Source organism: Pristiophorus japonicus, chromosome 5 (genome assembly GCF_044704955.1).
Source record: "Pristiophorus japonicus isolate sPriJap1 chromosome 5, sPriJap1.hap1, whole genome shotgun sequence".
Classification (NCBI taxonomy): Eukaryota; Metazoa; Chordata; class Chondrichthyes; family Pristiophoridae; genus Pristiophorus; species Pristiophorus japonicus.
Window position 1 is genome coordinate 24,111,237 of NC_091981.1, and position 25,329 is coordinate 24,136,565.

The following is a 25,329-nucleotide window of genomic DNA, read 5'->3' on the forward strand; positions in this document are numbered from 1 at the left end:
CCATTTATCCCGACTCTCTGTTTTCTGTTAGTTAGCCAATCCTCTATCTATGCTAAAATATTGCATCCAACCCAGTGAGCTCTTATCTTGTGCAGTAATCTTTTATGTGGCACCTTATTGAATGCCTTCTGGAAATCCAAATACACTACATCTACTAGTTCTACTTTATCCACCCTGCTCATTACATCCTCAAAGAACTCCAACAAATTTATTATGATAACTTTTATTTATAAAGCACCTTTAACATAGTAAAACATCCCGAGATGCTTCACAAAGGTGTTACAGACAAATAGATGAATTTGACACCGAGCCACAGAAGAAATTAAGGCAGATGATCAAAAGCTTGTTTAAAGTGGTAGGTTTTATCGAGTGTTTTGAAGGATGAAAGAGAGGTAGAGAGGCGTAGAAGTTTAGGGAGTTCCAGAGCTTAGGGACCAGGCAGCTGAAGGCACGTCCACTGAATGGTTGAGCGGTTATAATGAGGGATGTTCAAGAGGCCAGAATTTGAGGAGTGCAGACATCTTGTGGGATTGTGAGGCTGAAAAAGATTACAGAGATAGCGGGGGGCAAGTCCATGGAGTGATTTGTAATCAAGGATGAGAATTTTGCAATCAAGGCGAGATAAATGGTTCATTCTTGGGTTGGAAATCAGTAACTGGTGGGGTGCCGTAGGGATCAGCGCTGGGATCTCAACTATTTACATTCTATATTAACGACTTGGAAGAAGAGACTGCGTGTAAGGTATCCAAGTTTTCTGACGATACAAAGATGGGAGGAAAAGCAATGTTTGAGGAGGACACAAAAAATCTGAAAAGGACATCGACAGGTGAAGTGAGTGGGCAAAAATTTGGCAGATGGTGTATCATGTTGGAAAGTGTGAGGTCATGCACTTTGGCGGAAAAAAATCAAAGAGCAGTTATTATTTAAATGAAGGAACATTGGAAAGTGCTGCACTACAGCGGGACCTGGGAGTATTTGTACATGAAACACAAAAGGTTAGTATGCAGGTACAGCAAGTGATCAGGAAGGCCAATGGAATCTTGGCCTTTATTGCAAAGGGGATGGAGTATAAAAGCAGGGAAGTCTTGCTACAGTTATGCAGGGTATTGGTGAGGCCACACCTGGAATACTGCGTGCAGTTTTGTTTTCCATATTTACGAAAGGATATACTTGCTTTGGAGACAGTTCAGAGAAGGTTCACTAGGTTGATTCCGGAGATGAGGGGGTTGACTTATGAGGTTAGGTTGAGGAGGTTGGGCCTCTCGTCATTGGAATTTCAAAGAATGAGAGGTGATCTTATCGAAACATATAAGATTATGGGGGGGCTTGACAAGGTGGATGCAGAGAGGATGTTTCCACTGATAGGGGAGACTAGAACTAGGGGGCATAATCTTAGAATAAGGGGCTGCCCAGATGAGGAGGAATTTCTTCTCTCAGAGGGTTGTGGATCTGTGGAATTTGCTGCCTCAGAGAGCTGTGGAAGCTGGGACATTGAATAAATTTAAGACAGAAATAGACAGTTTTGTAAACAATGGGAATAAGGGGTTATGAGGAGCGATCAGGGAAGTGGAGCTGAGTCTGTGATCGGATCAGCCATGATCGTATTAAATGGCGGAACAGGCTCGAGGGGCCATATGGCCTACTCCTGCTCCTATTTCTTATGTTCTTATGAGGCATTGTTTAACTGGGAGCCAATGTAGGTCGGAAAGCGCAGGGTTGATGGGTGATCTTGACTTGGTGCGGGTTAGTACACGGGCTGCTGAGTTTTGGATAACTGCAAGTTTACGTAGTGTGGAAGGTGGAAGGATGGCCAGGAATGAGTTAGAGTAGTTAAGTCTGGAGGTGACAAAGGTATGAATGATGGTTTCAGCAGCGGAACACCAGGGCAGCGTGCGAGCGGCCCAGCAGCCCAGCACCCAAGATGGAGTGCTGGGCTACACGATGGTTGCCCGCACCATGCTAGGGCCGCCATCTTTGAGCTGACCTGACCAGTTAGTGACCCCCGGAGGTGCTATTTATTGCTAGTATTTTCTATTTTTAATTCCAAAAAAAAAGTTCAGTTGAAATTGAAAATCCAAAAGTAAGGATTTTGGTCGATATTGCAAACAGAGCTTGATACAAAATAAGGGAAAAGGTTTAAATCTTTTAAATCAGAAAGCAATCAATCTATCCTCAAAGATTCCAAAACAATAAATCACTGAACCATATTTTGTATTCATTTAATTGACACTTTTTATTTGAAAAAGTTTTGAGATACAGAAGATTTAACAAGTAAATTGCATTCATCTAACACATCAATCACCATTAAGATTATTCTTTTGCATTTAATGATTCACTATTTTCTATTATTTTTAATTCCAAAAAAAATAAAAAAGTTCATTTGAAACTTAAAACTCAAAAGCAGGAATGTTGGTCTACATTGTAAATAGAGCAGGTAACCTTTATACAAAAAGGAAATAAAGTTTTAAATCTTTTATTTCCAACCTTTCACCCCAGCTTTGCTATTTTGTTTTCAGACAGAGGACTGGCAAAATTGGATTTGCTAAAAAAAATCGCATACTGTAAAACTCAGCATTAAAGCTATTTGTAATTGTCATCACAGAAAAAAGAAACACGAGATGCTATACCCATTGATAAACTACTCATATCCCAATATTAGACATAAAGTCAGATGTGAAGGAAGGTCCTAAGTGCCAGGTTTTGCAGTGCATTTTACATCGGTGGTTTATCAATCGTAATCTGGAGTTACAGTAACTGACCAGTGAGTTACTGAAACACACCATTAATACAAATGCAATTGCATTTTGTCGTTAATTTATTGTCAGTTTTCATTATCAGTTCATGTATTATTTTCAGATAAAAGTAAACAGAAAGTGATAAATCTATCCTTAAAGATTCTAAATCATTAATCACTGACCCATATTTCGCATTAATTTTAATGGACATTTTTTATTTGACATTTTTTTGAGCTAAAGGACATTTAAGAAAGTAAAATACGTTCATCAACAGATCTTTAAATCATCATGAAGATGATTTCCGCATTTTGCTTTCGCGCTTTGCCATGCAGCGTTACTTAGTTCCAGGTTTGGGAGAACTGTTGGGTTTGGGAGAACTGTTGGGTTTGGGAGAACTGTTGGGTTTGGGAAAAGGTGTCAGGTTTGGGAGAAGTGTCGGGTTTGGGAGAAGTGTATCTACCAAAGAACAGAATGCTATTTGTTTTGTTGTGTCGAATGAAAAAGAGGAAGGGATGATCAGCAGTGAAAATCTTGTCAGGCTGTAACTGAACACTATTGCGCATCATTAACACCGCTGTAGAACCTGCTGCTTCAGTTCCTTCCTCATTCACCTCCACAAAAGACTTGTGAATAACTTTGGTCACGAATAAGTCACGAGCCTGAGACATTCCAGATAGATCTGCCTTAGAAACATTGAAAAGATCTCGCATGCCTAAACTGGACAGAGGTGAGTTGAGCTCATAGTCATCTTCCAGTTTAAATTTGGGCAGACGAACCTGAACATCCATTTTGCGCATACGGTTTTGAAGTGTCCATTCTTGCAGCTTTTCTAATGTAAGTTCCTGCTCCAGCTGATAGACCAAAACAGAAAACATCAGTTAGAGACCAAAACAAGAAAAGCCCAGTTACAAAGGAAAGGGCCAGAGTGATCTCCTGGACTGGGTTTGATTGCACGGGAAGATCGGAGAGCAATTTCTCAGATTTTCCCACCAAATTGGTCTGGGTTTTAAATCTGTTTTTTTGCCTTGCCCAGGAGACCACATGATTTTTGGGTGGGATGGAGAGCGATGTTCCCTCTAAATTTTTATTGGATGCGTGGCCCCTTTAATGTGCTGCGCGGCCCATTCACACTTCTACACATGCACAATTTTGTCCATTTAAAAGCCGGTGAGCGGCCTACACAGGAGTTCCAGACCACTGCGCGGCAACACAGCTCAACAGGAACACTGGTGGAGAGTGTATATATTGTGAGATACAAGGTGTCACAATTGTGTGGGACAGGCTGGATGGACCAATGGGTCCTTTCCTGTCTGTCATTGTTTATATGTGCATATAATATTAAACCATGAATAGTGTTGGGAGCTGGGAGTAACTACAAGGTGTCACATTTCTTCACCTTGCCTCAGAAGTGCTGAAAGGTTGTGTTCCTGAATGGGAAGCCAGCCATCTTGTGCTTTACTTTTTTTCCCTTGTAACTTTTTCTATCCTCCTCTCCTGAAGGTGCTGCTTCTGTGCTGGGCAATGCTCCCAGTAGTGCTGGTTTCACACTGGCGAAATAGCCATTATTCACATGCAAGCCTGAACAGCAAATGTAGGCAAACTGACTGGAAAGCATCTCAGCCAAGTCAGATTGGGACTTTGATTGGTATCCACACGTGCTTTGAGGAGGGTGTGCTGGATAGCAATCACAGGTAGAATTCCAGCCCGATTTTCCTTTCCTAGTCCAGGGTTGAGTTATCATTACACAGAAAGGCATTCTATAACGAATAGTGCATTATACAGTAACAGGGTGGCGAGAGAGCACAGTTGCGACCTGGGTGGGAGAAGAATGTGATCTAGGTCCAAAGGACGGGGGAGGCGGGGGAAAGAGGGGATGAGAGCAAGAACATGATCCAGATGGGAAGATCAATCGCATTCTTCCACCCTTTGTCTGGCCTGAATCACGTTCTTCCTCCCCCACCCCCTTTACACCTGCACTACGTTAACCCTCTCCTCCCCCACCTCTCCTCCCCCACCCCAACACCGCAGCGGTTCAAGAAAGCAGCTCACTACCACCTCCCACAGGTTACTAGGGATGGGCAATAAATTAATGAATTTAAAATTATGAGGATATCCTGTGCATCGTCCTAAACATGCCTAACATTACATTTATGTGTTATTTTCCAGACTCGACTGTTCCAATATTCTCCTGGCCAGCCTCTCATCTTCTACCCTCAATGAACGGCTAGTAGTTGTATAATGGATCAAATCACACATTGCAAAGATCTTGATTACTCAGGCAGGCAGGATCGAATTACACATTATAGACAGACTGCTGGATGTGTCTTGTCCTCCAAGGGGACCAATCAGAACTCCGGTGTTACAAATAGTTACAACCTAAAAAGATACAATACCTTTTGGAGACCTGTGGAATTATCCATGATGTCATCTGGTAACAAGATGATCATACTTAATTCTTCATCGACGTATGGAAGCTCAAGAACTTGGATTTTAACTTCAGGAACGTGATGGATAAGTAACTTCCCCTTTTGGTACATCATTTTCACTGGCCTTCTTTCAGTCTATAAACAGTAACATTCATTGCATGTAATTCTTTTGTAATTTAAACTATTCAAAGAAAGCGTTGAAGGAGAAAGGTACGGGAATTATTTAAAAGAAAAGATAAACGCATAGGTAAAAACACAGATGATGCTGCAACCTGCAAAATAGACACATTGTTGTATCATGTTTTAGTACACTAGTCCGAAAGAGACCCTCATAATTGCCTAAAGTTTGACAAGAGTACTCACTGCTATATCGCTGTAAGCAGTAAGGATGCTCTACAAACAATCAATTTTACCTTTTACTGTACATATCTTTGTGTGTGTGGCGTGCACTCTTCTGAAAGATGCAATGATGTATAGTCCATACATCATTTAGTCAATAAGCCACGTTACTAATTTACATCTCTGGACTGATCAAAATACATTGTTGGCTTTGAATAAACAAAACACTCTGTGGGAGAAGGCCCATTTGTAGTTCAGAACATTTCCTGGTTCTAAAATGTGGTCACCTTTATTCTGGTACCCTGGCAATAGGTCACTTAAAATCAATCATTATATCAAAAAACAAGTTTGGTTCTTCTAAATTCCCTGAACATAGAATGTTGTTATCTAGACATATTGTCACTGTGGATTGACAAGTCTCCGGGGTTGAAATACACAATGTTATCTGACTGTCTTTGTTTCAGACGTTCACCATCTCATGAGCTAAAACCTGCACTTTTGTGGTTATCAACCTAAAATGGGCGATATTTCCAGCATGGGCGTTAAAAAAGAGTTTTCAGATCGCCAGCTTCTCGCCCATTCTCAAAGCACCTAGTTTCCACTTTTGAAAATGGGTGTTATTGCGAGCGATATAAAATGGGCGGTAGCGTTAAATTTTTTTGACCTTCTGCCATAAAGTGTGGCTGTCCTTAGCAACGGCATGGCAACGCTCGATTCCCGTGACTCTGGAGGTCAAGTGTCATCATGACATGCGCAGAAGAGGAGACAGAGAGAGAGGGAGCTCAGAGAGACTGAATGCATGTCTGGGTGTGGTGTGACTGCTTTGGGAGGAAGGAGGAAGACCTCAGAGTTCCACAGCAAGTAGGGAAACAAAAAGTAGCTTTTACCAGCCACATATTTGACCAAATTTGGCCTATAATGGAGAGAGAGGAGGAGGCATCACAGCATGCTGTGGAGACTGATGCTGGAGAGAGCAGTGAGGTGGGAGAGGAGCACATTGGAGGCAGCAAAAGAGCCAGGAGTTTCTCGGACGAGGCAAATGCCTCCCTCCTACAGGAGGTCGAGTTACGCTGGGGTGATTTGACACAGGGAGGGCGTGGGAAGCCCACCCCAAAGGCATACCAGAAGATATCGACCAAAATAGCAGAGGTGATCCCGTCGGCGACCAACGAGATGCATGAGGGAAACAAATACCGCAAACGATGGAACGACCTTGTGTGATCCGCAAGAATAAGTATTACATTGATTAATATGTATTTGTGTATTTATATAATTTGATTTGTAACAGTCATGAGTGACTACCAACAGATGTGAGGTCTTTCACTTTTACTGGGAATGTTTTACTCAAAGCCTGCAGTTATGGTGTACATCGTTAGGTAAAGAATGATAATTTTCATAATAATCATGATTATATCTGTCGGTTATGTGTTGTATCAGTGCCTGTGATAGTACCTAGCAATGGCCACCAGTCCCCAGCGACATCACTGACATGGAGGAGCCTGTGCTCGCGCTCAGACGGAAGCACACACGGACAGCCACGGACGCATCTGCAGACCCTGAAGTGATGCCACGTGAGTAAAGCTTACACCATTGCGTGATGTAAACAGCCACTCATATCCGAACAATCATATGTGATAGATAATTTCTAAAAGTGTCATATAAATAATGATGGCCTAATGAAAATCATTGCAATGCAAGTGTGTTGATGGTCATGAAATGTGATGTTGTGATGCTTTTGATAGTGGTGGTGCGTTTGTCGTGCATATGCTGTGTGTAGTGCTGGACTCACTTGTGACCCTCGCACCCCCTTCTCCTCGAATAGTCTCATTTGTGTTTTGCAGCTCAGCCAGCAGTGCGTCGCAAGGCAAGAACAGAGAGGCCAGAAGATGGGGCCGCGGGGCAGGAGTCGGTGGAGGATCCTACTACATCTGCTCTGAGGAGGTCAGATTCTCGCCCGTCAATCCGTTGGATCTGTTCTCCATGGATGAGAGCGCGGACTTCGAGGAACCTCCATCGCCTCGCTCCAGAAGCCATTCCACCCCAAGGCCATCTAGTGCTCCTCCAGTCATTCCCGCTTCCACTCTGGAGGTACCGGGCCCAAGCACCTCACCACAGGGCACGCCATTTGTCCCCAGGACAGCGCCAACCCCGCGGAGGCCTCGTGGACGTGGCAGGTCTGTGCTACGACGCCACATGACAGCGGAGAGATGGTACAATTGTCCAGGAGGACTATAGACATTGGTGATCGGCTCATCGAAGCATTGGGGGGCATATCCCGCCAGCTGGCCACCATCTCCGGCACCATGACTGAGTACATTCCGCGGATGGCGGAGTCCCTGAATGCGATAGCCAGAAACACTGCTGCCACAGGCCTCCCAGTGGCCCCCGAGCACGGCACTCCACCCCTAGGTTCCGCACCACCACTGTGAACAACAGATGAGGGCAAGGACCAAGATCCTGCTTCTGCATCACAGAATGTTGCCCCCTCGGCATCCCCCGCTCCCGTATCCGTCCAACGATAGCATCTGCTTCATCACCCCCAGTGAGATACCGCCTGAGGAGCTCCTCGGTCAGGCGCCTTGGAGCGAGGAGGGGAAGGGTTAGGGGGTGGGGGGTGCGAAGAACGGGAGGGGGGTGGGGGGGAGGAATGTGACGTGCATGTCCGCAGGTGATGGCTGTGTTATATCTCCATCTGGGTGTATGCAATATGTTGCAATGTATGGGGGCTGGTGACCACGCTCTTGCTTTGTCTTTGTACTCTGTGTTGCTGGACATGTTGAACATGTGATTTATGTCAATGGTGGAAAAAGTGGGGTGTGGGTGGGGGTTGGGTGTTATTGCCTGTGATGCTTATGATTTCAGACCAATGCTGGTATTAAATTTTTGTTATTGAACATAACCTTGTTGCGCATTGTCTCAGATAGCTGCACCGTTATACACTGGTGATTCCTTACAATGAAAGGGTTAAATACAACTTAACATCAATCAACATAAACGTTAACTGGCACCAAGGTGATGGGCACCATTGATGTCTGAGCTGCACCCACACAGCAGTGTGTCAGCGTTGTCACTCACCAACTTTCTTTCAGGCAAATCGTTAAGCTATCAGCTCCTCACGTAAGAGTGGGATTTAAAAAATGCCAACCACACCACTGGTGTTTGTTCAGAACAGTTCCACATTTTGTGAACAGATTTTTGGGCGAGCGTTATTGTGGGCGATGTGTGTGAGGTGGTGAATTTGATGCTGGGCGATCTGCCGAGTGTTCATTTCAGTAAACATGCTCTTCACAACAACAAAAAAGTGGGCAGGCGTTAAAATTGAATCTCACCGTTAATTCGATGCGGAAATTAACGCTGGGCGATATTATGGCCGTTGATTTCGCCCATTCTGATGATTCCACCCCAAAGAAGTGAGCGGGCGGTAATATTTTTTCCTGGCGTTAAGCACATGGGGAAAGTAACGCTGGGCAATAAGTTTTTGAAAAATGGACATCAGTTTTATTTTATGGCTAAATGGGGGATATATGAGCGTTATACGTCATTTCAGCGGTTAAATGGGCGTTAAGCATGCAAAAAAAGTGCAGGTCTAGCCCCATGTCTCTCACTGACAGAAATACCACAATGCCCCCAAATCCTTCAAAACAAATTTGCTTGTTGAAGGCAACAGGCCTTGGAGCTTACCTGAATGGAAACAGAGTGAGCTCCGTGGATAGACTGGAGAAGCTGGGGTTGTTCTCCTGAGAGCAGAAAAGGTTGAGAGGAGATTTGACAGAGGCATTCAAAATCATGAGGAGTCTAGACAGAGGAGATAGAGGGCAACTGTTCCCATTGGCGGAAAGGTCGAGAACCAGAGGACACAGATTTAAGGTGATTGGCAAAAAAAACAAAGATGACATGAGGAAAACCTTTTTATGCAGTGAGTGGTTAGGAGGAATGCGCTGCCTGAAAGGGTGGTGGAGGCAGACTTAATTATGGCATTCAAAAGGGAATTGGATAAGTACCTGAAGGAAAAAAATGCAGGGCTATGGGAAAAGGGTAGGCGAGTGAAACTAGCTGAAGAGCTCTTGCAGAGAGCCAGCACGGGTTTGACAGGCCATAAGAAATAAGAGCAGGAGTAGACCATTTGGCCCCTCTAGCCTGCTCCGCCATTCAATAGGATTATGGCTGATCTGATCTTGGCCTCAACTCCACTTTCCTGCCTGTTCCCCATAATTCTTGACTACCCTATAGGTCAAGAATCTATCTATCTGAGCGTTGAATATATTCAATGACTCAGTCCCCACAGCTCTCTGGGGTAGGGAATTCCAAAAATTCACAACCCTCTGAGAGAAGAATTTCCTCATCATCTCCATGTTAAATGGGCAACCCCTTATTCTGAAATGATGCCCCCTAGTTCTAGATTCCTCCATGATTGGAAACATCCTTTCAGCATCTACCCTGTCAAGCCCCCTCAGAATCTTATATGTTTCAGATCACTTCTCATTCTTCTAAACTCCAATGAGTACAGGCCCAACCTTCTCAACCTTTCCTCATAAGACAACCAGAAATCAATAACAATCCCAGAAATCAATCTAGTGAACCTTCTCTGAACTGCCTCTAATGCAAGTATATCTCTCCTTAAATAAGGAGACCAAAACTGTGTGCAGTACTCTAGGTGAGGTCTCACCAATGCCTTGTACAGTTGTAGCAAGAGTTCCCTACTTCTATACTCCATCTCCCTTGAAATAAAGGCCAACATTCCATTTTCCTCCCCAATTACTTCCTGTACCTGCACGCTAACTTTGTGTTTCATGAACAAGGACCCCCTGATCCATCTGTATGGCAACATTCTGTAGTCTCCAATTAAATAATATATATATTTTTTTATTCTTCCTACCAAAGTAGATAACCTCTCATTTTCCCATATTGTGCTCCATATGCCTAATTTTTGCCCACTCACTTAGCCTATATATATCCCTTTTCAGACTCTTTGTGTCCTCCTCACAACTTCCCACTCATCTTTATATTGTGAGCAAATTTGGCTACAATATATTTAGTCTCTTCATCCAAGTCATTAATATAGATTGTAAATAGTTGAGGCCCCAGCACCAATCCCTGTGGCATACCAGGAGTTACAGTTTGCCCACCTGAAAATGACCCATTTATTCTGACTCTCTATTTTCTGTTAGTTAGCCAATCCTCTACCATGCTAATATATTACCCCCAACCCCGTGAGTTCTTATCTTGTGTAATAACCTTTTATGTGGCACCTTGTCAAATGTCTTTTGGAAATCCAAATACACTACATCTACTTGTTCCTCTTTATCCACCCTGCTCGTTACATCCTCAAAGAACTCTAAAATTTGTCAAATTTGACAATTTCTCTTTCATAAAACCATGTTGACTGCTTGATTTAGAAAGCAACAATACAATGTCCTGCTACTACTTCCTTAATAATGGATTCCAGCATTTTCCCTCTGACAGATGTTAAGGCTAACTGGCCTATAGTTTCCTGCATTCTGTCTCCTTTCATTCTTGATTATGGGCGTCACATTTACGGTTTTCTAATCCTCTGGGAGCTTTCCAGAATCTAGGGAATTTTGTAAGATTACAACCAATGCATCCACTATCTCTGCAGTCTATTTTAAGACTCGTGGATGCAGGCCATCAGGTCTTGGGGACTTGTCAGCCTTTAGTCCGATTAATTTGCTTAGTGCTTTTTTTTTCTCTAGTGTGAATGATTGTTTTAATTTCCTCCCTTCCTTTTCCCCCTGATTTTCTACTGTTATTGGGATGCTTTTAGTGCCTTCTACCGTAAAGACCGATACAAAATATTTGGCTTTGGTCATATCCTCGTTTTCCCAATATTAATTCCCTAGTTGCATCTTCCAAGGGACCAACATTTATTTTAGTTACTCTCTTCCTTTTTATATACCTGTAGATATTGGGCCAAATGGCCTCCTGTGGTGTAACCATTCTAATGGGGCCGAATTTGATCACCCTACCGCCGGCTGCCGCCGAATGTTCTCGTCGGTCTACCCGTTTTTTTAGCGCTCGCCCCTCTGTGCGAGATTGGTGAGGCCCTCACTCCGGCGGTTTGAAAGGACCGCTGGGGACCATCCGCTGGCATGCAACGACAAAAAAAGTCCTTCCGCCCGCTCCCACCAGAGTTTAATCTGAGCGGTCCTCCGCTCCTGCAGGAGAAAAGACCGCTGCATGGAAGCAGGTCTTACCTGGACAGTAGGTATGAAGTCCTGCAAGAAAAGGTTAGTGAGATGTTTCTCTTTAATTTTATGCAGCAATTTTGTTTAAAAGAGTCTTCTAAAGGTTTTGCCATGGTTTGTTGAACATTTTTTTTTGTGTGCGTTCTCCCCTCCCTGGGCCTGACTCCAGCCTCGGCATTACTTTGTCGAGGATTGCATTTGCCACTCAGAATCCGACCTACCGCCCTCTACTATCCAGAATCACCGTGTAATGCCCATTTTTTCCGCCGGCGTTTTTTTTCCTATTTTTTTCACCAAACATCCGCCTAAAGTACCGTCAGGATGTTAGCGCTCTTTTTGACGGTAAATGGGCGGAACTTGGTTTTGATCATATTCGGGCCCTATGATTTTGTTTCCAATTTAACTTCAATTACTGTTGATTCAAGTAATCAAGACCAAAACTTGTTTTCTTATGGGGAAATAATTAAAAAGACAAAATAACTCAGTTCAGTACTGGTACTTTGCTTCGAATACCTTATTCAGTCTGAATGGCATCTCCATTGTGTCTTGTTCATTAAACTTCACAGCCCAGCTTCCTTTGAAGTAGATGGCATTCACCAACACGAGTTTGGTAGTGCTGTCAACTGAACCTTGAGCCAGCAGGTCTTGGATCTTACCTGAATGGAAATAGATTCAGGATATTGGCATGGTACACAACAGCAGATAAAAAGCTAGGAGAAAGTTTTAACCTTCAGTAATTTATATTCTAAATTTAAACTTCAGAAGGAAAGAGAGAAACATATCAAATTCATAGTTGCCAAACAGTTTTGGTTACATCTTTAAAAAATATTTTACCTTGGAATAGTTATAAAGCAGGAGGCTTTCCCACAGAACATCAACACACTGGTGTGTATGTTCCAATTTCCCAAATAGGTTAATATCCATGGTAAATTAGTACAGTTAGGGATTAGTTTGTATCAAAACATTACTAAAAAAAGTTGTCGTGCCAGAGTACTGGCGAATAGCTAAAGTAATACTTATATTTAAGAAGGGAGATAGAACATATCCTGGGAATGATGGACCAGTCATCTTAACATTGTTGGAAGGAAAAAAATGGAATGCCTACAAAAGGAAGAAAATAGAACATCTAGAAACCGAAAATATAATAATGAATAGTCAGCATGGATTTCAAAAGGGAAATTCTTGCTTGACCAACTTCATTGAATTTTTTGAAGAATGTGGTAATAGCGAGTGTAGAGAATGGTAATGTAGTAGATGTAATTTATCTAGATTTCCTAAAGGCCTTCGATAAGGTACCACATAACAGACTAATGAATACGGACAGAGAATGCAGGGGACTGCAACAAATTACAAGATATTATTAATAAACTTGCAAAATGGGCATATCATTGGCAAATGAATTTCAACAGAGATACATGTGAGGTATTACATTTTGGTAAGAAAAATACGGAGGTCACATATTACTTGGAAAATAAGAATCTAAACAGGGTAGAAGAGCAAAAGAATCTGGGTGTACAACTACACAAATCACTAAAAAGAAGACACAGGTTAACACGGCCATTAAAAAAGGAAAGTAACCTTTAGAGTTTATTTCTAGAGGGATAGAATTGAAAAGTAGTGAAGTTATGCTAAACTTGTATCGAACCCTGGTTAGACTACACTTGGTACTGCATACAATACTGGTCGCAATATTATGAAACAGATAGAGGCACTAAAGAGGGTGCAAAAAAGATTTACAAGGATGATACCAGAAATGCGAGGGTATATCTATCAGGAAATGATGAATAGACTGGGTCACTTTTCTCTTGAAAAGAGAATGCTGAGGGATGATCTAACAGAAGTCTTTAAAATTATGAAAGGTTTCGATAGAGTAGATAGAGAGAGAATGGGCTTGAACTTGGTCAATGAGCCGCCCAATACCACCCACAGCTGCCGAGATACCGCCCAAAAACATTTTCTTTGCCGAGATTCCTTATGTACCACCTATCTGGTGCCCAGGTCCCGCCCGGTGGGAGTTTCTTCGGGGAAGTACCACCTACGCAACTTCCTGCTGCCCGCCCATGCCGGAGGCTCCAAAAGTGGGATTTTGGTGGTCTAGGAGCCTCTAAGATGCTGCTCCGCCTGCCAGAACAACCGCTGGGAAAAAGGTGGTCTGAGCTGGCTGTAAATAGGACGGCAGGGACAATCGCGCAGAGTGCCCCAGAGCTGCACATAGAGGATTATACTGACAGAGTTAGATAAGGAAAGACGGGAGGAGGCTCGAGTGGAGCATCAACACCGGCATGGACAGGTTGGGCTGAGTGGCCTATTTCTGCACTGTACTTCCTGTGTACGTTGGAAAATAATGGCTAATCTTAAAATTTGTTTTTTTGTTCTAACAAAATCATTTTACAAAACCTCGGCAATCTCCAAGTTATGTTTTAGTACCAGAAACCAACAACAGGACTGGCCAGATGAACAGCATTTTTTTTCCTGTACTCCATAACCTTATCTTTCTTATAATACCATTTACTGCTATTTTTCAGTAGTTACAAACAAGACCACTGGAGTGAAGCATGTTTATGAGCAGTGATTACACTTGATCTTCAAGGCTCTTATCAGCAATTAAATGTACCCAAAAATATGATGTCACGTAGGGTTCATTTGTAGGATTAATGATTATGAAATTTGCTGGATAAAATATTGATGATCTCAATCTCCTCAGGCTATTGGTGTAGTTGGTAGGAAAGGACTTTTGACGATGCATTGACTGACCTTGACCACTGGTCTAAGGTCATGAAACTTCTTCATGAACTGGAGCCAGGATTTGGGGGCAACGCTGCTGGCATTGATCTGGTGCCAAATATCTATTTCTGGAGGGCCTCCTGGACCCCAGTGGCAAGAGGACGTCTCTACCAGCATTCACCCCCGCTCAAAGACCTCGAGTGCTGCGTCAGAGACCCTCGGTGCCCTTTCCCTGGCCTGTTAAGCTATTTGGGTTAGTGCTGAAGCACTTTTAATATTTTGCATCACCAGAAGGCAGCTCACCTTTAAGAGGTGCAGACTGCCTTTAAGAGGTGCAGGCCAGCTTTAAGTAAAGCAAGCCTCCCACGAACATCCCGAACTTCGGCCCCCTGCTGAGTGCACAGCCTATCAGCAGCACATTGGGCTGTGTGCTATACTTATGTAGCAGGCAGCATAAATTCAAAGGGTATATTGCAGTGCCCGCGCAGGTTTTTCCAGCGTCATCCAATTTAACTGCCATGAATATTCCAGTACAGGCCCATCAAATCAAATGCAGTTGCTAATGTTTGGGTGTTGGAGTGGACACAATATGATGGTCTGAAAATGGAATGGTTACTTCCACTGATATAATGGTCTTCAGTCTTGGAAAATCAAATACTTTCTCTTTTCATCCTTTCATTGTCAGCATCGTTAGATGAGGGGTAAGTTCCCTGTATTCTGCCGAACAGTGTGCTAGAACCCCTCACCTGAGAACAACAACCTTCACCGCACAATATACCTTTCTTACATTCGCCATATCTATGGCTTCTCAGTGAGATTACCAACATAGGGGTGAATTTCCGCAGAGGTTCTCCCACTCGGCTGCCATATCTTCAGTGGGAAAGCTGGAAAAACCATGAAAACTGCCATAAACATAGCATCAACACCACCTTTCCAAGGTTTTTGCTCCTCCTCTGCCAAATTTATGTTGGACGAGCGGGTAAACCTTTTGCAGAAATTTGCCCCCATGTTGTCAAATTAGGGGCAAGGTTTGCATTGTGAGCCTATGTCTATTAGATTGAGACAGCCCAAGGAGATTTCAGGTCACAAAGTGGAGACTTTCACCCCCCGAGTCTGAGCCACATTCAAACCCCAGGTCCCAGTGGTGGAAGGACAATGTGCTAACCCAGTGCGGTGGTCAGATCCACAAGCTAGGCAGTGCCGTAACTGTGTTGGTCCCTGTGTAATAGCTGGAACTGAGCCAAATGGCCCATAAGGCATTGTGTCTGGTTATTATGACAAGCATTGGAATTGCAAATGCAGATTTGACTCCTCTAGTCTCCCGACATGAATGCCTCGTATTTCCTGAAATGGTACGTTTTACCCAATTTTACGCTAGTGTTTCTATCGGTGAGTTGCGCCGAAATTGAGTGTATCTCATTAGCATATGGCAAAATGTAAAAACAGGGATAAAACAAGTGGAAATCTATGTAAATAATCAGGGCCTGAGGAAAGCACAGAACTTATGCCATATTCCTTCTTTAAGTCCCTCTTTATGCATGAAAATTAAAGCTTTAAGTCATCAAGCATTCATTTCTGCACATTAGGCACAACATTTTCCAGAAAATGCAATTGTGGAAGATTTTGAATTTTGAATGCAAATCTTTCTGATGCTGTAAAGATGCAATCAAAGAAAATGCATTGTCGGTGTCAGTGAACAGAGACCGGAAAAGGAAAAAAAACGCCATAAAACATCAGGAGAATGGCCGTGTGTCCTGTTGCACATATCATTTACAGCCCGTTCACAACTGGCATTAATTCAGGAACATTGCCCCAGCTGTGTTTTTGCATGGGAGGGTGGGGAGGAGGCGGGGCTTTCTGTAACAATGAGCATCATTCTGCACAGAGAGACCCACGTTCAGACAGCATAGGATCTATCGAGCATGGTTTTGAACATGCGAGGTGAGCCAAAGTTCAGGTAAAGCCTGGACACTGTACAGCCTATAACCAGTCTGATACAATGGAGGTCACATTGTCCAACTCACTTTGTCATCAGGTTAGGTACAACGAAGGCTCACTAGTACATTGAAACACAGCTGCTCTTGCTCAAGTCTGAGACGATTAATTTATTGTTGGTGCCACTCTGGTTTCTGACTCCAGTTTCATTCTATAGAATAGATTGAAGTAGCTTTTACAAATTCACACTGCTGTTGCTGGGGGGCTAATTCATAAAACATCCCCTATGTTTCTTTATTAATTTTAAAAAAATCTACTGATCAAATTGCGATACAATCGATTTGTGCATCGCCACCAGTGTGTAAGCAACTCAACATGAAGCACAACTTACCCTCAGTCTGTGCCTCCACCCATTTATTGATCACCTGTCTTGTTTTATCTGCAGCAGTTTGGAAATCAACTCCAGACATGTCTGCTCCGTAGTATTGCTTGGAGGATTTGCAGAATTCCTGCACAATGGATACAGGGAAAATTAGTTAAAACCCTTTGAAGACCTGATTTAAAAATGATCAATTAGTGAATGACCAGAATTGGTACATTATATATAGCAGTAATGTCAAAACAATGGCATTAGGTCCTTTGAAGGGATTATTGTGAGGATCCAAGAACAACATAACTGGCATGAGTCTTACAGCTTGATTCCTGATAACTGGAACAATCTGGGAGCAGGTGACCCACTCACAACTTACTTCTAGGAAGTTATAGGTCTTCTCTCCATATAGTCGATTGGCCACTTTCAACAGGTACGAAACATCAGCTCGGTTAATGGCTGATTGTAATTTCTGGAATCCAGAATGGAGATCTCCCACTTGATCAAAGTGGAGAGCCTGTTATCAGAATACATGGACAAAACAATCATCAAGCAACGAAGTGAAAAAGGGAGCTACACGTTATAATCATCCACTTTCAACTTTTCTTTTTCAGCCAATTTTCTTTGCCTGCTTCCCAAAAGGCTTTTATTTTGTGCTGGGATACCATTCTACACATGCTGATCACCCTCTAGTATGTCACCAAACAAGGCATTCTTCAGGTCTAAGCCTAGAGAGTGAGTGTCAATAGCTTATTCAAGCTCGCAGTATTCCATAATTTTAAATGTTGCTGTGTAAAAGTTACTAAATTATAAAGACAATTTTAATATAGACATAAATCACAGTTACGAGATTTGATTATCTTAGTCAACACTGTTGGGAGGAGACACATTCAACTTGCGTTCACTCTCATCATAATGTACATACACAGCACAGCAATGCAGCATTATCAACCTGTAAAGTGAAGTGAATGTATGCTCACAGGCCTCAGTGATAGCCAGGTAGATGTGCACTAAACATTTAACGAAACATAGACTCCATTTGTCAGATAACCAAGTCCCACGCCAGGGACTTGAGCACAAATATCAAGGCTGAAACTCCACTGCAGTGCTGAGGGAGTGCTGCACAGTTGGTGGTGCCGTGATTCAGGTGAGACATTAAACCGAGGCCCTTGCTGACCTCTCAGGTGGACGTAAAAGATCCCATGGCACTATTTTGAAGAAGAGCAGGGGAGTTATCCCCATTGTCCTGGCCAATATTTATCCCTCAATCAACATCACTAAAACAGATTATCTGGTCAATATTATATTGCTGTTTGTGGGAGCAAGCTCCTACAAACAGATTATCTGCGCAAATTGGCTGCCACATTACAACAGTGACTACCCGTCAAAAAGTATTTCATTGGCTGCAAGATGCTTTGAGACGTCTGGTGGTCATGAAAGGCGCTATATAAATGTGTGTCTTTCTTTTGTTTTTAGCTATATATGCACACAGGTCACGGAAAAACTATCCAAACAGGCAAAAAAATGCTTACATACAGTCACAAGGCAGCAACAGATTTTCAGCCACCTAATTAATTGACTAATCACAGGTTTCCCAATCCTATTGTCAGTCACCTGTAGCAGGCGGCTGGGGAGGGACCAAACACAACAACATTGAACCCTGTTGTAAAGCAAAACTACAAGCTTCGTGTAGCAGTGAGGTCCCTGTGGATTATCACCCTGAATGCAGTGAATTAAGGGAAATAGTCTTCCTCAGTGTAAAGAAGAATGGCTGGTTATAAACTCCACAACACTCCTGTGCTTGGATCAGAATGCATTTAATTTAATAAAATAGGGTTGAATTCTCCTTTAATATAACTACAATAATAGACTTTGGATATTCATAATACACACACGAGCTACGTTTAATCTATTTTATCCTGACAAGTATCGGCCTCATCGAGAGCTACCATGGAGTTGCCCGTATTAGGAGTTTGCCAGAAGCATGGATTTATCAAACAAAATGCACACTCAAGACAGTTAAAAAAGATTTCAGCTATGTCTTTTGCTCTGAATAATTTCATACATACCTTTGCCATTTGAGATGCAGTATTATTTTTTGCTCCAAGATAAACCATGGCCAACGCACTGGAGATGCTGAATGGAGAAAAAAAGATGTTGCCAGCTTGATTCTCTTTAATCAGCTTTCTGAATAGGTCAAGGGTGAAATGGGAATTTGCTTTGCTCAGGTCCTCCATTGTTTAAAACTGCAAGAAAAATGAATATAAAGCGCAGATGTTCAGAAAGATTTTAGTATAATAAGGCTCGCAAGAAACTTAATGAATTACCAGAGTTTGCAACTGAAGATAGGAATTGCCTTATGAAGAAACGCAAACTGGGTGTTGGTCTGCAATGAAACAATTATAGCCTTCTCTGTAGAATTGAATTCAGGTTTTATTCTCTCCATGTCTAAAATTGAAATATTATCATTTCTCATTAACCAACGTGTTGAAGCAACAAAGACTTGTGTGTCAAGGTACATTTTGCCAAACCAGCTTTTAAATCAACATATTCCAGTGAGCCAAGTTAAATTGCTTAGCCATCAATAAATCAGAAAATGCGTCACTATAATATTTGGAAACAAATATGAAATAAAAGTAAGGAGTAAGACCGCATTATTTCTCCTTATTTAGTTGATCAAAACCCTTTATGATTTTGACCATCTCTATTAAATCTTCTCTTACTCTCATCTACTCCAAGGAGAACACTCCCAGCTTCTCCAGTCTCTCCACATAACTGAGGTCCCTCCTCCCTGGTACCATTCTTGTAAATCCCCTCTGCACCCTCTCTAAAGCCTTGGCATCTTTGCGAAAGTGTGATTCCCAGAACCCAGAATTGAACACAATACTCAAGCTGAGGCCCAACCAGTGTTTTATAAACGTTTAGCATAACTTGCTTTTGTACCCTATGCCTGTATTAAGAAAACCAAGGATCCCATATGTTTAAAAAAACAGCTTTCTCAACTTGTCCTGCCACCTTCAAAGATTTGTGTACATATACCTCGAGCGGTCTCTGTCCCTGCACCCCCTTTAAAATTGTATAATTCAGTTTATATTGCCTCTCCTCATTCTTCCTTCAAACATGTATCACTTTACATTGCTCTGCATTAAATGTCATCTGCCATGTGTCTGCCCATTTCACCAGGCTATCTGTGTCCTCCTAAAGTCTGTTACTATCCTCCTCATTGTTTACTACATTTCCGAATTTCGTGTCATCTACAAACTTTGAAATTATGCCCTGTACACCCAAGTATATGCAAATATTCACATTGAACATTTCATGTTAGTGCGAGGGAATGGAGCAATTTCCCATTACAGGCATTCACTCTCAGCATGAGTCCATTTATTTCAGCGAAATGGGTCAGATGGAGAGTAAAGCTTCCTCTGCTCTGGGCCACTTCAGTGTTTTAACACCAACTTCAGCAATTGACGTCATTTCACGTTCAAAGTCGCATATTGAACATTTATTTACCTGCAATAAATATCAATATCTGAGAGCTGTGAACTGTGCCACCACATTAAACTCCGTACAGCCACTAGTGCGTCTTGCTGCAGGTATTGCCATTTTGAAACCTCTACTACCTGGAGACAGTTCAAGATCAAGACAGTTTGATTCAGTTAACGCGCAACCACCAAAAACTATTGGTGTGAAGGTACAGCGCCAAATCTAATGAACATACACCTCACCCCGCTCCTAACCTCAATTCATCCAAAACTCTGCTTCCCCTAACATATCCCACATCAAGTTGATAGAATCAGAGGCTGGAATTTTACCAGCCCTGCGAGTGCGGGTTTGGAAGCGGGCCCGCAGTCAAAGTGGCCGTGATTGATAACAGGGCGGGATCCCACTCTGAACCAGCCTCCTTGTCAGTTTCCAAAGTGTTGGGTCTGACTGCGGTTCACAGACACGACACCAAGCCAATTAATATCATTAAGATGTAGTTGAGAAGTATTTAATAAGAATTTTACCGGGTACTTAACATTTTGACATGTTTTTCATAAGCTTCCTGTCGCTCGGGCTTCAAGTTAGGTAAATGTGTTGGGTTCTCAATGACTCTCCTTTGCTTTGACTAGTTGACAGCTGCAGAAGCAATCTCTCTCACCATTGACAGATCACTTCTGTCATCTCAACTTGAGCTGCCATCTATTCCAGCAGCATCGGCACCCTTGAGAAAATCTCACCTTGGTCCTCAGAATCCCACCACGACCAGCCTCAACACCAACATCACTAAACACAACAGCATCACCACCAACAACACCAAACTTCTCCGCAATCACCTGATGCTGCACAGGACACAGGGCATCAGCACCCGACCACATTGCTGCCTGGGATGCCAGGTTGGTACTACCCCACACCAGCACCACAAGTCATTCCTGCAATGGCCAAACCATTCCTTTCATACTCATCACCACTGCAAGGGTTACCCTTGGGTCTCACCATTCACCGCAACTCACTAAGACTCTTCCAAAGGTTCACACAAATCTGTCCAAGAAGGCAACGTGTTCAAATAAAGATTTCAATTTTTGACAACTCATTGGCAGAAACTCTACATGAACATTGGCTAAAAGACCCAAGTGTCTATCCTTGTGTGTTGTTAGTTGGTATGATTGGACAAGGATAAGGGTGAGTGTAAGGTGTGGCTAGTGAGATGGGGATGTGATAATGTAGATAGAGAGAGGGATGAGTGGAGGTGCAAGGTAAGTTAGTAAGGATGCACAGGACTAGGTTAGGAAGGCAGAGTGATGGGGATGTGATGAGTGGCACAGCAGGATGAGGTTCAGTTGGCTTTGCAGTAACGTTTTGTGATCTGCTGAGATCACTGAAAGGTTTGCAGCCAGCTCCTCTTGATGACCTCCCTGCTTGTGCTCTCCTGTGCAATGTGCAACCAGACTGCGTAGGTGTCCTGGGGAGGTCTCTTCAGCTGATTGGAAGGGAAAAGAACCTACCTGCATGCTGTGTCTCCCTCCATTAGCATCTAGAGGGAGTCATGAGCGAGGCTGGGTGCAGTCATTGACCTCTGTGCAGTGTTTGTCAGTGTTTGCAGCAGCTCAATGCTGCAGAACACTGACAGAACAACTGTCAAAATCAATGTAGCCGTGGTCCCTTTAAGGAAACTGGCTAGTGACGCGTCATCAGACCCGCTTCCTTTTAATTGGCTGGAAATCTCGCAGGGTTCTTCATGCAGTGCGGGCTGGAGCGAGGAGCAGTGTCTCCACCCGCCACCTACCCCGGTCTCCCAGTGGTTGGCGAGAGCGCGGCCATAGAATCTTACAGCACAGAAGGAGGCCACTTGGGACGTTGTTCCTGTGCTGGCTCTTTGAAAAAGCTGTCCAATTTAGTGCAGCCACCCCACTGAGCTTAGTAAAACTGCTACATTTAAATGGGCAAAATGCTGGTTAAATAAATCAATAGTTTGCTGGGACACAACTGCCAATAATTATTGCATTCGCTGTTTCCATCAGTAGTGCAAAAAATGACTGAATTAAAACAAAAGTATTTTGAATTAAAATACACACATCTAGCGAGTGTGCGCCCTTCGTACATTGTAACCGATGCAAAGCAATCTTTAATAGTAGTAATATAAACAGAAAATGCTGGAAATACTCAGCAATCAGGCAGCACCTAGGGAGGGAGAAACAGAGTTAACATATCACGTCAATGACCTTTTGTCAGCAAGTCTGACGAAGGGTCACAGACCTGAAACGTTAACTCTGTTTCTCTCTCCACAGATGCTGCCTGACCTGCCGAGTATTTCCAGCATTTCAGTTTTTATTTGTTCACTGAAAACCAAACAAAGTGGATCAAAGTTTCGAAGTTCGCAGGCTTCCCCCTTGAGCCTGGATTTCGATCCATTGCAAGGAAACAGCCCTTGCACAGCTACTATGCAAAAACCGAGATTACAGTCAAACATTTTGCTGGTTGATTTTTGGCTTAATACATCACAACAGTGACTACACTGCAAAAGTACTTCATTGGCTGTAAAGCACTTAGAGACGTGAGATGGTCGGGAAAGACGCTTTATAATTCCAAGTCTTTCTTACTTCAAAGTGGAGTTTGCCTTTCAAACACAAATAGAGCCTGTTTGCACAGCGTCAATGGAAGTGGGCGGGAGGGATGAGAAAATTGTTAAAAGCAAACACTATTAACATCTGTAAAGGTTCAATTTGAGGGATGAGATCATTTTAATCTTTTTGAAAATCTTGCAGAATCTTCCAGTAAATATCTGTACATAGTATTCCCTGTGCTTTTTAAAGCCAATTACTGTACGTGTCAAATAAATATTTAGTATCACACCATTTAAATTTACAAGTTGTAATTAGATAATAATACACGGGGTTTCTATGTTTCCTGATTGGCTAGTGAAAGGAGCACCACCCCACGTCATCCCAGGTACGCGTACGCATAACAGTGCGCCCCGGGATCTGTGGGCCATGACACAGTGCCCAACTCCGCAGTGACACAGCGCAAGTTCTGGAAGCGGGGTTCTCACCAGGTAAGTGTGGATTTTGTTTGGATGTTGGCGGTGTGCTCCTGAGCTACGCCGCTGACCACAAATTCGGGCGCAGTGGCACAGAATGCAATTTGGCCACGTAAATAATCGGCGTTATCCTGCCTCCTGCCCCACATCCCCACACAACCATTCTACCATCTTAGTCCTAATGCTTCTAGCCTTCATGTATATATATTTTAACATAAATCAAGATCCCCCAGTGCCTACTTATTCCTGTGGGCCAAAATTGCCCCTCCCGATAAAGGTGCCTGGCCGCAGGAAAGCAGTGGCCTTGTGGCGGCATGGAATGGCCGCCGACTCTCCGTGGAGGGGCCGCCATTTTATAAATTGCCCTACCTCAGGAGCGGAGCAATGCCCGGGACCGCTGCACCCAATTTCCCACCATGGTGTGCACGCACCGACCCCTTACTGACTGGAGGGGGACCCCTCTCACGAAATTGCCCCGCGGAAGAGGGTGCCCCCGACAACTTTTGCTGTTGGTGCACTCTCGGGAAAATGGCACCCCTCTTGGATGCCAGACCACTAGCCCGGCTGAAACGCTCCCTGGTGGCCCAGTGGACCTCCCTAAAATATCTACAGAATTCTCAGCGGCTCTCTCCTTTAACTGAAGGCGAGAGACGTTGTGACACATCAGCGCGATGACATCATCAGCGCGGCGTTGATGACGGATATCTGCGGACACTCCGTCCCGCCTCCACTTCCGCCCTGCTAGTGACGGCCACTCCGCTCCGACCTCTGCCCCCCCCATGATGATCCACTTCCATCCCGCTGGATAAAAACCCCAAGGAGCTGAATTTCGCCAGATAGGTTGCCACACTAGAGCACGTCAGAAAGGGTAGGTGCACCCCAATTCCAGCAGAGGCCAATTTCTAGCCCCTGGTCTCCAGTTCATGTGTGCCTCTCTGGGTTTCTCGGTGGTGACCCACCTGTTGACTACTTCCTCACCCACAATCTGTCTCATGGTGGATCCGGTTTCTTTCCTGCCTATCTACGTTCAATGATTCTCAACAGCTGCCTCAATGATCTTGTAAGTTTCAATGGCCCACCTTCATGCCCAGGAAACATTTACTCTTTTCCTGAAAAGTACGAGCCTGGAACCTCCAGAAACACGGAAAATGGGTTTGTTTTTGTTGATGAACTATAAATATATCGTCACTCCTCAGGCAAATTTAGCTTTGTAAATTTACATGGTCTATCCCATCTCGGAAATGAACAGCCGAATCACAACTCCGAAAGTGGAACCGTGTGTATTTCACTTGTTCACAGTGCAGTACAAGAGAGAAAGGACAGATTGCACATGGGGGGAGTGGACGGTGTTTATCCGCTGCATTAAAAGGGAATTGATCATGAAGTTAGCGAAGGTTTACAGCGCTGACACGGAAATGTAGTGTCACTAAAACCCCTGGCAGAGATATAAAGACACTTACCTTATGCGCTGCTATCGTTCAGCATCCAACACTTCCTCTCACTGTCTTCACTTTGCTCTGAGCGTCGCCTGTGAGGCGCCTTTTAACCCGGAGTCGCCGCCCCTCCAACCCCGGATTGACAGGACTGCTCTGTTATCCATCACAGCGGAGGCGGTCCTCTTACTGGGGACGCAAGGCGTTTCCTCATTTTTTGAAGTTGTTGCAGAATTAACGTTTTGTGATGAACTGAGATCATTGAAAGGTTTGTGCCACTGCAGCCAGCTCCTCTTGATGACCTCCCTGCCTGTGCCCTCCTGTGCAATGTGCAACAGGCTGCGTTGGTGTCCTGGGGAAGTTTCTTCCGCCAATTGGAAGGGAAAATAACCTTCCTGCGAGCTGTGTCTCTCTCATTGAGCATTTGGAGGTAGTCATGGGAGAGCCTGGGTGCAGTCATTGACCTCTGTGCAGTGTTTGTCAATGTTTGCAGCAGCTCAAAGAAGGAATCCGAGAAGTGATCTTCGAAGAGTACAAGATAGTTAAGAGAATGCAAGAGGAGGTTAATCCAGAATACTATAAATTTTAAAAGTGCAAGTTGGATAAGGGGACAAAGCTTCAAACTGGTAAAAGGACTAAATTCATGA

At 43.5% G+C, this 25,329-nt stretch overlaps 1 protein-coding gene across 1 annotated transcript; it reads right to left on the reverse strand.

Annotated features, from left to right (window-relative positions):
- Positions 1-2,309: 2,309 nt before the first annotated feature.
- On the reverse strand, positions 2,310-25,031 carry LOC139263768 (leukocyte elastase inhibitor-like). Its single transcript, XM_070879815.1, has 7 exons — positions 24,710-25,031; positions 18,802-18,978; positions 17,112-17,249; positions 16,754-16,871; positions 12,217-12,359; positions 5,129-5,296; positions 2,310-3,586 (listed from the first exon to the last, which is right to left on the reverse strand). Exons 2-7 carry the CDS (start codon positions 18,967-18,969, stop codon positions 3,074-3,076), a joined length of 1,248 nt encoding a protein of 415 aa, XP_070735916.1. The 5' UTR covers positions 18,970-18,978; positions 24,710-25,031; the 3' UTR covers positions 2,310-3,073.
- Between the last annotated feature and the right edge of the window lie 298 nt (positions 25,032-25,329).